A 12,317-nucleotide genomic window follows, 5' to 3' on the forward strand; every position below is an offset into this window, starting at 1 on the left:
GTATGGGTAGAATATACCAGTTTAAAACTGTGATATCTTTGTCGACCTCCTGCTGATCTCTCTTCAAGTCACATTCTCATTTGTTCGGTCTGTTGGTCTGTTCGACCATTTGTGCTCAGGGATAAAAGGACTGGCCAGGGATCAAGCTTCTTTACAGATATAACGTCTGGCGAGAAAGTGACAGCAACAGTTTGAGGTTTATCTGCTAAGGGAAAGAAAGTTGCAGTTAAAAAGATTTAAATCAGCAAACAGAGGACTAAGAGAATTGATTACTTGGACATTTTTCGGTTAACAATTGGGAAATATTTTGCTGTTGACGATCAGCAAATATGAATTACAGAAGAAAAGGCATTATTTGGGACTTCACCCCTTTTGCCGGTCCTGGAGCCCTGTTGTTTTTTCTGCTGTTCCTGAATCTCTTTGTTTCATTATCACTTTGTGAAATTAGCAGATATTACACCTACGAGGAAGGTGCCCCCGGCACGGTGATCGGAGTGCTGTCCGAAGACCTGCTCTTCAATTCTGCAGATAGGCCAACCAGCAGTTTCCGCCTGATGAAGCAGCTGAACGGCTCGCTGATACGCGTGAGAGAAAATGACGGGCAGCTCAGCATCGGCGAGCGCATGGACCGAGAACAAATTTGCGGCCAACTCTTGCACTGTGTCTTGGCTTTCGATGCAATCACTTTCTCCAAGGATCAGTTCAAATTGCTTCACGTGGAGGTAGAGGTGAGAGACATCAATGACAATTCCCCACGCTTCCCCAGAGAAGAGATTTCCTTGGAGGTGTGGGAAAATGCTGCTCTGGGCACTCGTTTTCCCTTAGAAGTAGCTGTGGACGAAGATGTCGGCTCAAACTCCATCCAGAGTTTCCAGATTTCTGTTAATAGCCATTTTAGCCTTGAAGTGCAGAGGAGGGCAGACGGGGAGTTATATGCGGATCTGGTGCTGATGAAAGAACTGGACAGGGAGACTCAAGCCTCCTACACCTTAGAGGTGGTGGCCAAGGATGGAGGCAGCCCGGCTCGGTCCGGCAGTGCAGTGGTGGCCGTGCGAGTGCTGGACTTTAACGATAACAGCCCGATGTTTGAGCAGAACTCTTACACGGTGGAGCTCACGGAAGACGCCCCTCTCGGCTTTCTTTTACTCGATCTGGACGCGCTGGATCCCGACGAAGGGCTGAACGGGGACGTCATCTACGGCTTCAGCCCCCAGGTGTCTGCCGAGGTGCGCCAGGTCTTCCGCCTAGACCCCAAGAGCGGCCGCCTGGCTCTGGCCTCCCCGGTGGACTTTGAAGCGAAAGACACCTACGAGCTGGACGTGCAGGCTCAGGATCTGGGCGCCAGCCCGCTCAGCGCCGCCTGCAAGGTCATCGTGCGCATCACGGACGTGAACGACAACGCGCCGGCCGTCAGCATCAGCCCGCTCACCTCCATCAGCGCCGGCGTGGCTTACATCACGGAGGCGGCGGCCGCGGACAGCTTCGTGGCGCTGATCAGCACCTCGGACAGCGACTCGGGACCCAGCGGCCAAGTGCGCTGCACCCTGCACGGCCACGAGCATTTCAAGCTGCAGCAAGCCTACGAGGACAGCTACATGATCGTCAGCAGCGCCGCTCTGGACAGGGAGAAGATCCCCGAGTACAACCTCACCGTGGTGGCCGAAGACTTAGGCTCCCCTCCTTTCAAAACCATCCGGCAGTACACCATCCGGGTGAGCGACGAGAACGACAACGCCCCCTTCTTCACCAGGGCCGTCTACGAAGTGTCCGTGCTGGAGAATAACGCCCCGGGGGCCTATATCACCACCGTGGTGGCCAGAGATCCCGACCTGGGACGCAACGGGAAAGTTAAGTATCAGTTACTGGAGGCAGTGATGCTAGACGCTCCTGTCTCCAATTTTGTTTTCATCGATCCAGAGACAGGATCCTTACATGCCCGGAGTTCTTTCGACTATGAAGATCTGAAACATCTGGAACTGGAAATCCAAGCGAGCGACGGAGGATCCCCTCAGCTCTCAAGCCGTGCTCTGGTTAAGATAACAATTGTAGATCAAAATGACAACGCTCCAGTATTCACATTTCCCCCTCTAAAAAACCAATCTGCCGACATGCTGTTACCAATCAGAGCCCCAGTAAACTATCTCATAATGCAGATAAAAGCTAAAGATGCAGATGAAGGGTTGAACTCGGACTTGTCATACGCTATCTTACAGGACAACCACAAGCTCTTTGCCATCCATAAAGTAACAGGTGAACTTTCTTTACGAAGAAGATTGGGTGAAGACTTTTCACACTCTTTGACAGTTCTAATTGCAGTTCATGATCATGGCAGGCCATGCCTATCTTCCACTGCCACTATTAATTTTATCCTTACAGAAACAGCTCCATCTAGTGAACAAATTGTGGTCATAGAGCCCACTGAGGGACAGCTGCAGGAGTGGAATTTTTCCATTATCTTTATTGCTGTGTTAGCTGGAGGCTGTGGTCTGCTTGTTTTTGCTATCATTATCGTGGCTTCGACATACTGGAAGAAATCCAATGATTTTGAGCCAGATTCTGAGCAGCCTGAGAGTTGCACAGGTACCGTGTTGATTAAAAGTCCAGTCTTCTCGGAATCTGACAGTTCTGGGACTGGGTCCCAACCAGACTCCTGCCAACTCTCCGTTAACACAGAATCCGAGGACTGCAATGAAACTTCCCATTCAGACAGCAAAGAATCCATGTGTTTTTACATGCAGCAGGATGGAATCAGGTGCTCAAATTCCAAGGTAAAGTTCTTAAATGTGTTATTTTACAAATGAGGCCTAGGGTTATCATAGGGCTCCAGAAAAGGATGGATATAGGATTTACTTCCATTGCTTTTCAATGGAAGTAAAACCTGGATGTCTTAATCTGTCCTCTTTTTTCTGGAGTCACATGGTAACTCTACAAATGCCCCATGTTTCAGCATGTGCTATAGTCACCTTTCTGTGGGAGAACGTTTCACTGGTGACATCATGATAGGGCTCAAATTATTTGTTGTTGTTTTTTTATACAAGTGTATTCAAAATGGATTCAAGTCATACTCTTTCTTTTCTTATAATTATAGGATTAGGGATCTGCTGGTGAACATTTTCTTCTTTACTGTGCCTGTGTTAAAACATTTGAAAAGCATTGAAAGTTCATTAGCATATCTGTGGTTTTCTTCACAGAATTCAGCTTCTGTCTCATCACATCCAATATCCCTCCGGCATGAAGGCAAATCTTCCTTGACCTTTAGGTAATGCACTATTTATGCAAGTTGTTGTTGTTTTTGTTTAAATTATGCATGGTTTATGTAGTCCTTGATATAGAAAATGGGGTTACCTTTCACCTCTTTGGGTTTCCGACAGCTGCTCCAATCCAGATGAATTCAGCATGAAGGACAGTGGGAAAGGTGACAGCGACTTTAATGACAGTGATTCTGACTTTAGTGGTGAGGGCTGCAAGAAACAACCTGAGCAGATCAGAGGTAAGTGTGATTATTCTCATCTATCTATCTATCTATCTATCTATCTATCTATCTATCTATCTATCTATCTATCTATCTATCTATCTATCTCTTCAAACTGCAGACAACAGGATATAACAGGATAACATAAATCTAAACAGTCAGCATAGTTAGGTGCCATCGACTCCTAGCGACTTAATGAATTACAGCATAGGCACGTAATAAAAGGTTAAGTCTCATTTATCAAATATTAGAACTAGAGCTAAATTTATTAGTGGTGAACAGTGGCATAGCTAGGACTGAATGGGCCCTGGGCTGAAAAATTAAGATGAGGCCCCCCTCCCCCCAATAATACCATCTCTCCCAAGATAGTAGAAAATGGGGGGGGGGGGGGAGAGGAGGAGGAGAAATCCCTTCAAAGCTCCAGTAAACAAACCCTGCAATGAGCAAACACATTCCAGACCTATATAGAAAACCTGTCATAGTGAAAGAAATAGAAAATGAAATGCAAAATATCAGAGATGAACCTTTCTGAAAGATGACATGTTACAATTAATAAATTCAGAAAAAAATACTTTTTTTCTACCTTTGTTGTTTCTCTTTTCTGCTTTTCTGTTTTTTTTTATAAACTCTGTCTCCCATTGTTTTCATATTTCTTTTCTCTTTATGTCCATTATCAATCCGTCGCCCCTTTCCCTATCCTCTCAAGTTCAGAAACCTGCCCTATATCTGACATCTCTTCTCTGTGTCCCTGTTCTTCTGCTTATCCAGCTTATTGCCTCTCTTCCCTTCCTTCCACACTACTCACCCTGGGCCCAATCTCTCCTTCTCCCCCTTCACAGACTGGCATCACTCTGTCCTTCCACTAGTTCAGCATCTCTCCTCTCCAGGGTCCAGTCATTCTCATTCTCTGCTTACCCTTTTTGGTTCAGTATCATTGCTCATCTTTTCTTCCTCAGGTCTCATTCTCTTCCCTCTGTCCCCACTCCCCCCCAACACATGTAGGTTAAGGCATCTATCTGTCTTCTTCTCTCCCCTCACCCCAAGATCATGACACTTCTCACTTTCTCTTCCCCCTCTCCCCCGTACAACCTGGCATCGCTCTAACCCTCTCCTCCCCCTTAGGACCTGAAAAACCACAGCAGGGACCTGGCAGAGACAGAAAATTAAACAGACTGCCTCTGGCTGGTACCTCCAGGTCCTTTCAACTGCCATGTCCTGCTTCTTTGATATTGTTTCCTGTTGACAAAATGTGGCAGCGGAAAAGCCACGGCGGTATCAGCTGAAGGGAGTCTGCTTACCTTGCTGCCTCTGTCTGCTGTGAATTTCAGGGGGGAAGGGGGCAAAGATACTTGTCTTTCATGAGGGCAGTTTGAGGAAGAGAAATGCCCAGACCTGAAAAGATGCAACAGCAGATGATATGCCAGTTTGCTCAATGGTCAGTTTATGTGCTGTGTTAAAATGTGGGTGCCAACTACAGTATTTATTTATTACACTGCTTGCTCTGTGCCTTGATAACCCGAGGTAAAAGAGAGCAATAAGTAATGCTATTTAATAAATGGAAATGGTTTGAAAAGTTGTATAATGTTTATCAATCTAATCTGGATGCAGCAGAATCTGATATGTAGACGAAGTCTAAACTACTGTGACTCCACACCAGCAGACCACCCAAAAATCATAACGTTTAAAAACTTGGCCTAGTTGGTTGGTTTTTTTTTTAACCATTTATACTGCATTGTTTTAGTTTTTTATTTTGTTAAAGTTATCTCAAAGAATATGAAATAAAACAATGCAACCAGAACAAAAAAGAATACAGTAAGGAAAACGTGCTTTGGAATCCTTCAATCTTAAACAAACAGTGATAGCGAGAACTAGTGGTAGCCAGATATATTAATGGAGAAGAAGGATGATAGGCCATGTTGAAGTGTGTGTGTGTGTGTGTGTGTGTGTGTTGGAGGGGGGGGGGAGAGAAGTGTCTCCAGGGTGGGATACAGCAATGTAAGGGGAAGTATGGAGATAGGTGGTGGTGATGGGGGTGGGGAATTCAATTCAATATGGCCAGTTGAAATATGGATTTATTGTATATTTGTGTCGCTCTAGTTATTGTATCTGCCTATATTCATCAGTATAGTCATCCCTATATCCCTCTTTCAATTAGTTTGGTAAAAAAGCAAGATAAACAATGTAGTTTTCATCGAGGGCTATACACTCGCTGGACTAAGGAGCTGATTCTGCAAATAAATATCCCAATTGCAGTTGCCAGTAGGTGTCCCACTGCCGTCTGTCAGCCAATCGGGACAAACATTAAAAAAAACCCCCCAAAAACCAAAACTACTTGAGGTAGGATGCCTACAGGCATTTGTCGCATGTTTAGGGAGATGCATAGGGACAATTAAGCTCCCCCAAGGCTGACAGTGGGTGTGTTTTTTTTGCCTAGAAGTGACCTTGGGTGAGTTTAAGCATCCCTACACGTCTCCCTAGAGCTGTGACAGACATCTGAAATATAGGCCTGCAAAATGCTGGCCTACATTTCATCCTAAACATAGATGCTGCTGCCGGCTCAGCTGATCATGGTAAGGAAATCTCTGATCAGCTGAGCCAGCAGGACTCCCCGAAGCAGTGACTTTGAGGAGTCCTGCTGACTCAGGTGGTTGGGGGGGGATAATATCCCTGTCACGATCAGTTGAGCTAGAAATGGCAGAGGACCCCCCAACACCCACATCAGTGTAGCAGGAGGGATGCTCACTCTCTCTTGCCTAACACCCCCAATGCTTTCACCCCCCACACATCTATGTGGCAGGAGGGATGCCCACTCCCTCCTGCCTAACACCCTAACATCCCCCTAATCAAGTCAGCAGGAGGAATGCCTAATCCCTCCTGCCACCAGGCCCCATCGATCCCCCAACACCCCAACACTCCCCCCCTAACACCCCTGACACCCTACCTGACACTCCAACACCCTCTGACACTCCCTGCATTCCACAACACCCCCCATTTTGGAATAGACAGACTTGCCTGTGGGAGTGGGCATCCTCCTTGCTGTCCATCTTCTAACGGTACAGGGAGGTTCTGGAGGTGTTGGCGGTGGGATGTTTGGGTGTGGTTGGTGTTGGGGGGTGTCAGGGGTGTCGGGGAGTATTGGAGGGTCAGGTGGGATGTCTGGGGATATTGGGGGGTGTTGGGGGTGTCAGAGAGTGTCGGGGAGTGTTGGGATCCCTTGACAAAGATAGGCGTGGTGTCACCGGTTGGGGGCGGGGGGAGTTGGAAGTTACAGGGGTTTCCAGCAGGACAGAGTGGACATCCCTTCTGCCAGGGGACTTTGTGGAGGGTTCCCTGCAGCAGCAGCAGCTTAGCTGATCGCAGCACTCTGCTAGCTCAGCTGATCAGGGACTCCCTTGCTACAATCAGTTCAGCTGGCCACATCTAGTTTTGAGGCGTGATTCTGTAACTGGCGCCTGTGACATGGGTGCCAGTTAGAGAACTGTATGTGTGTGTGTGTGTGGAGGGGGGGTGTTTAGGTGGGGTTAGGTGTCTGTCCATTATGGCAGACGCAAATCTATATAGGACATCGGCCTGCAATTCTCAGCCGCTTCTTAGGCAGCTGTTGAGACTCCGTCATCCTATACAGAATCTTCCCCTTAATGGAGACTATGGGCTCCTTTTACTAAGCTGCGATAGCGTTTTTAGCGCATGCAGAATTTTAGCGCACGTTAAACCCGCACTACGCGGCTAGAACTAATGCCAGCTCAATGCTGGGGTTAGCGTCTGGCGTGCGTGGCAATTTAGCGTGCTAAAACCGCTATTGCAGCTTAGTAAAAGGAGCCCTATGTTGTTTAACTTGCTATTTTTACTAAACTTTTCAAACCACCCTCAAACGTGTATATACAGTATGTATGCACGCTGCTCTAGCAATAATTCATCATCGATTTAACAATAATTTGTAATCAGTGTATCATCATAAAAGTATGGGAAGTCACTACTTAAAAGCACAATATAAAATCATATTTTGTTTATGTCTAGTGATATAATGGTAGATTGATAGAAACCTTATAAAATAAATCATGTATTTATTTACCAGTTATTATAAGGATAAAGATGGATTTACTATAGAACTTTCCAGTTTTAGGCAGGAGAAACATCTGGTTTGGATAATACATACCCCCTCTTTTACTAAGGCGTGCTAACCGATTAGCGCGCACTAATCGAATTAGCACATGCTAAATGCTAATGCATCCATAGACTAACATGCATGCGTTAGCGTTTAGTGCATGCTAAATTGATTAGCGTACGCTAATCGGTTAGCGCACCTTAGTAAAAGAGGGCCAGTGTATTATAAGGGCATATTTTTATGGGTACTCATATTTTTAATTTGAAAGAGAAATTGTGGCATTTTGCTTATCCATTTCAAAAGTCAGTATCAGAGAAATAAGGTAAAATTATGATTTCCAATTTAAAAATGTTTATTTAACGGGAGTTTTTGTACAAGCTGATTATATTTTTAAGTGAAAAAGGTGTGATTCGGATGGAGAAACAGAAGAGATCATATAGAAGATACCAAAATATTTCCCCATTATTTTGGGTATCACAGGCTTGACCAAAACGGACTTCCAAATATATCTAGATACATGTTATATCTCATGAACTCCAGGAGGACGTTCTCTTTGACTTCATGCACATTTTACAGTTAGCATTAGCAGTAAATTTAAGAGACTGAGCTCTACTCCACATACCCTGACTTAGGAGTGCGGGTATGGTATTAGAGGCCGACTGAATTTTGGTTTCGGTGCTGAAACTGGTCCAAAATCTGTGTTTGGCTTTGTTTTGGTGTTGGCCAAAAATGCTTGTCGACAGGCACTGCACAATTTTTATTGGAACCAAAACTATGTGTGCAGGCCCCCCACTCAATCCCGACTTCACCTCTCCCTGACCAAAAATATTCCTCCTGCTGCATCTTCCCTCTCCCCACCTCAGCATCAGTCCCCTCCTGGATCTACCTTGTTATTGGTGGATAGTGGGTGCAGAAGCATCCTTACTTACTTCTGCACATGGCCGGCTACAGGTTAAAATGGCTTCCAGGACTTCCAGAAGCAGTCTCAAGAGAGTGCTCCTGAAAATCCAGGCAGCCATTTTGAGATTTTATTTGTATTTATTCAGTTTTCTATACCGTTTTTCCAGGGGAGCTCAGAAGGGTTTACATGAATTTATTCAGGTACTTAAGTTTCAAGTTTCAAGTTTATTAGATGACTTGATCAATCGCTTAATCAAATATTCTAAGCGATGTACAATTAAATTTAACAATTATTAAATATAAAAATAAAACAAACAATACAGTACATACAATTATAAATAATGGGTAAGAACTCGTAATTATTAACATTGATAAACATGGGAGAGGAGGGATGAACTACAATTCATAAAGTAAAGAAGAAGCATTTTCCCTTGAGACTGGAACTGGCACAGGGAGGAGGGACTTGAGGAGAAATTGCTCTCACTATTGGTGCTTTCAGCTGTTGAATAGCTTGAACCTGTGTGAACCTGTTAACCTGTAACCCGTTCTGAGCTGTTTGGGGAGAACAGGATAGAAAATTATTTAAATAAATAGATAGATAAATTGTATGAGGTTGTATGAATTTAGCAATGGACAAAACATCCATTCAAGTTAAATTTCCTTTCCTTATCACAGTACAATGCTTTCTTGGCAACAGCATTGGACTGAATAGCACTTGGTTAATAAATAAGCCCTGATATTTTTTTGAAAGGTAAAATGCACAAAAACACAAAAAAACAATGCTTCTGTTTAGTTTGGGAGCATATGATTACACTAAAGGCTCCTTTTACTAAGGCGCACGATGCGTTTTAGTGTGTGCTAAACACGAATGCGTGCATGTTAGTCTATGGATGCGTTAGCAGTTAGCGCACGCATATATTTAGTGCGCCCTAAAACGCAAAGCGCACCTTCGTAAAACAGGGGGTTACTGTCATAACTTGCAAGAACACCAAAGAACAGCTGTTGACCATTTTGCTGATGTTGTTATCCCTTAACATGTCTGGACGCATTAGCATTTAGCGCATGCTAATATTTAGCGCACGTTAAATCGGCTAGCACGCCTTAGTAAAAGGACCACTATGATGTTTACAGGTATTTGTTTTCTGAAAGTATTTTAGAAATTTGGTAGAAACATAAGAACATAAGAACATAAGAACATAAGAACATAAGCAGTGCCTCCGCCGGGTCAGACCATAGGTCCATCCTGCCCAGCAGTCCACTCCCGCGGCGGCCCAAACAGGTCACGACCTGTCTGAATCACTAGAAGGGGCCCCCTTGCCACCTTGGTTTCCCATTGAGTCCTATCTTCCCATCGAAGTCCTAACCCTCCGGTCTTGCACATGCACGACCTGGTTGGGTTTCTATACTTATTACCTGGTTAGCTTTCTATACCTGTGTTACATCCCAGCACCTCTCTCAGTATCAGAAACCATTCAGGCATATAGATTGCAAAACCTTAAGTGTGTTATTTCTCTTCAAGGTTATCCCATCCATGAAGTTGGAAGTCTTTACAGTAATGAAGGAGGTTGCCACCAGCCACAGTGCGGCAGGGGGAAAATGATTGCTTATTCTCTAGCTCCTGTTTACTGGCATGCATCCCAGCACAGAGAACACAACGTGCATTTACATCACCCAAAATCATCCAGTGAGTCCTATCACCAAGTTAGCATTCCAAAAACAGAGAGGCCACAGAGCAGTGTGGAGAACAGGCGGCCATCTTCATCTATCCAGTCATCAAAAGAAGCTGCAAACGTTTCAGGGACTATTTTTCATCTTAGTCCATCTGAAGTAGCTACATCCTTCTAAAAACCATGACTCACAAAAAAGTAGAAGGTGTCTTGATAATGTCCTGACTTTATCTATGTCTGTCAAAATACGGCCTTTATTATTCACTGAACTATGTAAATAATTGTACAAACTAGCAAAGTAGGTTAAAGCTGCAGCGATAGAACATCTATTTAAAATTTAGAATAGGCATTTAGGGTAAATCAATTCAGCATGATGTCCTATTTACTTTAGACTATTTTGTTTGCAAGGAAGGCTAATCATTTATAACGCTTTTGCAAACTAATCATGCTTAGGAACAGTGAGTTAGATCCCAGCATATGAGATTGTGCTGTTCCTTGTCAAAAGCTTGTGCTTTACTGGGTTATGTGCATGAATATGGTTTTAACAGTGACCTTAGGAGAAGTGTCCAGCTATTCCAAAACTTGAACACTTTTTACTACTAAAGTAGAAATATACTGGTAGGTAATGCCAAATGTTGTAGGTGAGACCTTTTTACTAGACTACGTAATATACATGGAGCATTGTTAATGCATTATATGGTCATTTTACTAAGCTATGGTAATAAGTGGCCTTAGCACAAGCAAGTTTTTTCCATGCACTAAGGCCATTTTTTTATTGCAGCCAGAAAATGGTCAACTTTCTATTTTTTGCTATTAATGGCTATTCACTAATGTTGACTCAACTATTACTTGAACTGGGAAGCTGGGAGAAACCAATTGTTAAACACTCCAAAGAAATACTGTCCCTTACTAATCACAACTGGTAAGGTGTAACCGACATGGGAGGGAAGGAAAAAGCCTCAAGGAGCTCCAAACGTCAAAGTACGAGGGGCTGCTGAAAAGTTCTCAGCCCAACCTAAAGAGAATGATGTGGAGCCATGAAACGTACAAATTATTCCACGCTTTCCTTGACACATTTCATTTCAATGATATGGAATGAAACGAAAAGTGTCAAGAAAAGTGTGGAATAACTTCTTGGCTGGGCTAAGAACTTTTCTACAGCCTGAACTATTCATCATAGTCATAAAAAACCTTCCCATCGCATTTATTGAGTTCACAGAACACACTCTGTTTACATCCTGAAATCAAATATTCTAAATTTTTATCGTATACATGAAACTGCTCACATGAAATGGGGCAGGACAAATCTCAATTATGACTTGCAGTATAATTGTTAGACAGAATACTTAACTGATAGTATTGTAGAACCATCTTCTTATATTATACTGAATCAACAGCCTATGACCAATGAAGGCCAGCATTTCACTTAGCTGCTTCAGGGGATGTGGACCATGTTTACTCCACTAATTACAATTGTGCATAGAGGTGGATAGTATTTCTTTGGCATGCACTAATATTGCCATTAACATTCAGCCATTAAATAAAACAGCATATAGGCATTTACTGGCACCTGTTTTGTAGGTGGTCAGGGCTCACATGCTTTTCTTGCATTAACTGGTTACTGAGTAGTGCAGAAGCACCCACTGTCTACCCACAGACATGCCCCTCCAACAAAAATTTTAAAATATTCTTTAGCACATGCCAGTGCATACTGCAGTAAGCCATTTTAAGGTGCAGTAAGCACACGCTAACATTTATTACAGCTTAGTAAAAGGGCCCTTATGTTAATCCAATTCAAGTGGATTAATATGGTGGCCACAGTACCTTAGTATTAATACAGTATAAAAATATGACTCGGAATTATTCTTTGAAACAAATAGAAGGCAAGTAAAGGGGAGCATAATCGGGAAACTGTTTATTATAAGGTCTTAGGTAGGTCTATTGTATCTACAAAGTCTATATAAATCTGTTTTACTAAAATTCTGCTGTTATATATGATGGGCTGCTGAAAAGTTCTCCGCCCAACCTTGAGACAGTCCAGGGCTATACACTTAGGCCCTCTTTTTACTAAGGTGCGCTAATCGATTTAGTGCGCGCTGTATGCTAACGCGTGCATGTTAGCCTATGGACACATTAGCGTTTAGCTTGCGCTAATTTGATTAGCGTGTGCTAA

General features: G+C 43.6%; 1 protein-coding gene across 1 annotated transcript; it reads left to right on the plus strand.

Annotated features, from left to right (window-relative positions):
- Nucleotides 1-329: 329 nt before the first annotated feature.
- Nucleotides 330-10,322, plus strand: LOC117362895 (protocadherin-8-like). The gene is made up of 4 exons (XM_033949984.1): nt 330-2,768; nt 3,192-3,259; nt 3,372-3,490; nt 9,997-10,322. The coding sequence occupies exons 1-4, from the start codon at nt 330-332 to the stop codon at nt 10,320-10,322; spliced, it is 2,952 nt and encodes a 983-aa protein (XP_033805875.1).
- Nucleotides 10,323-12,317: the final 1,995 nt, after the last annotated feature.

The sequence above is a fragment of the Geotrypetes seraphini genome, chromosome 6 (assembly GCF_902459505.1).
Source record: "Geotrypetes seraphini chromosome 6, aGeoSer1.1, whole genome shotgun sequence".
In the NCBI taxonomy this organism is placed as follows: Eukaryota; Metazoa; Chordata; class Amphibia; order Gymnophiona; family Dermophiidae; genus Geotrypetes; species Geotrypetes seraphini.

What these genes read in the sequence shown, in the direction of transcription:
- LOC117362895 (XM_033949984.1), top strand. Translation starts at nt 330, where the DNA reads ATGAATTACAGAAGAAAAGGCATTATTTGGGACTTCACCCCTTTTGCC. An exon ending in TCAGGTGCTCAAATTCCAAG is followed by an intron (nt 2,769 to 3,191) that starts GTAAAGTTCTTA and finishes TTTTCTTCACAG; the next exon opens with AATTCAGCTTCTGTCTCATC. An exon ending in ACAACCTGAGCAGATCAGAG is followed by an intron (nt 3,491 to 9,996) that starts GTAAGTGTGATT and finishes TTTCTCTTCAAG; the next exon opens with GTTATCCCATCCATGAAGTT.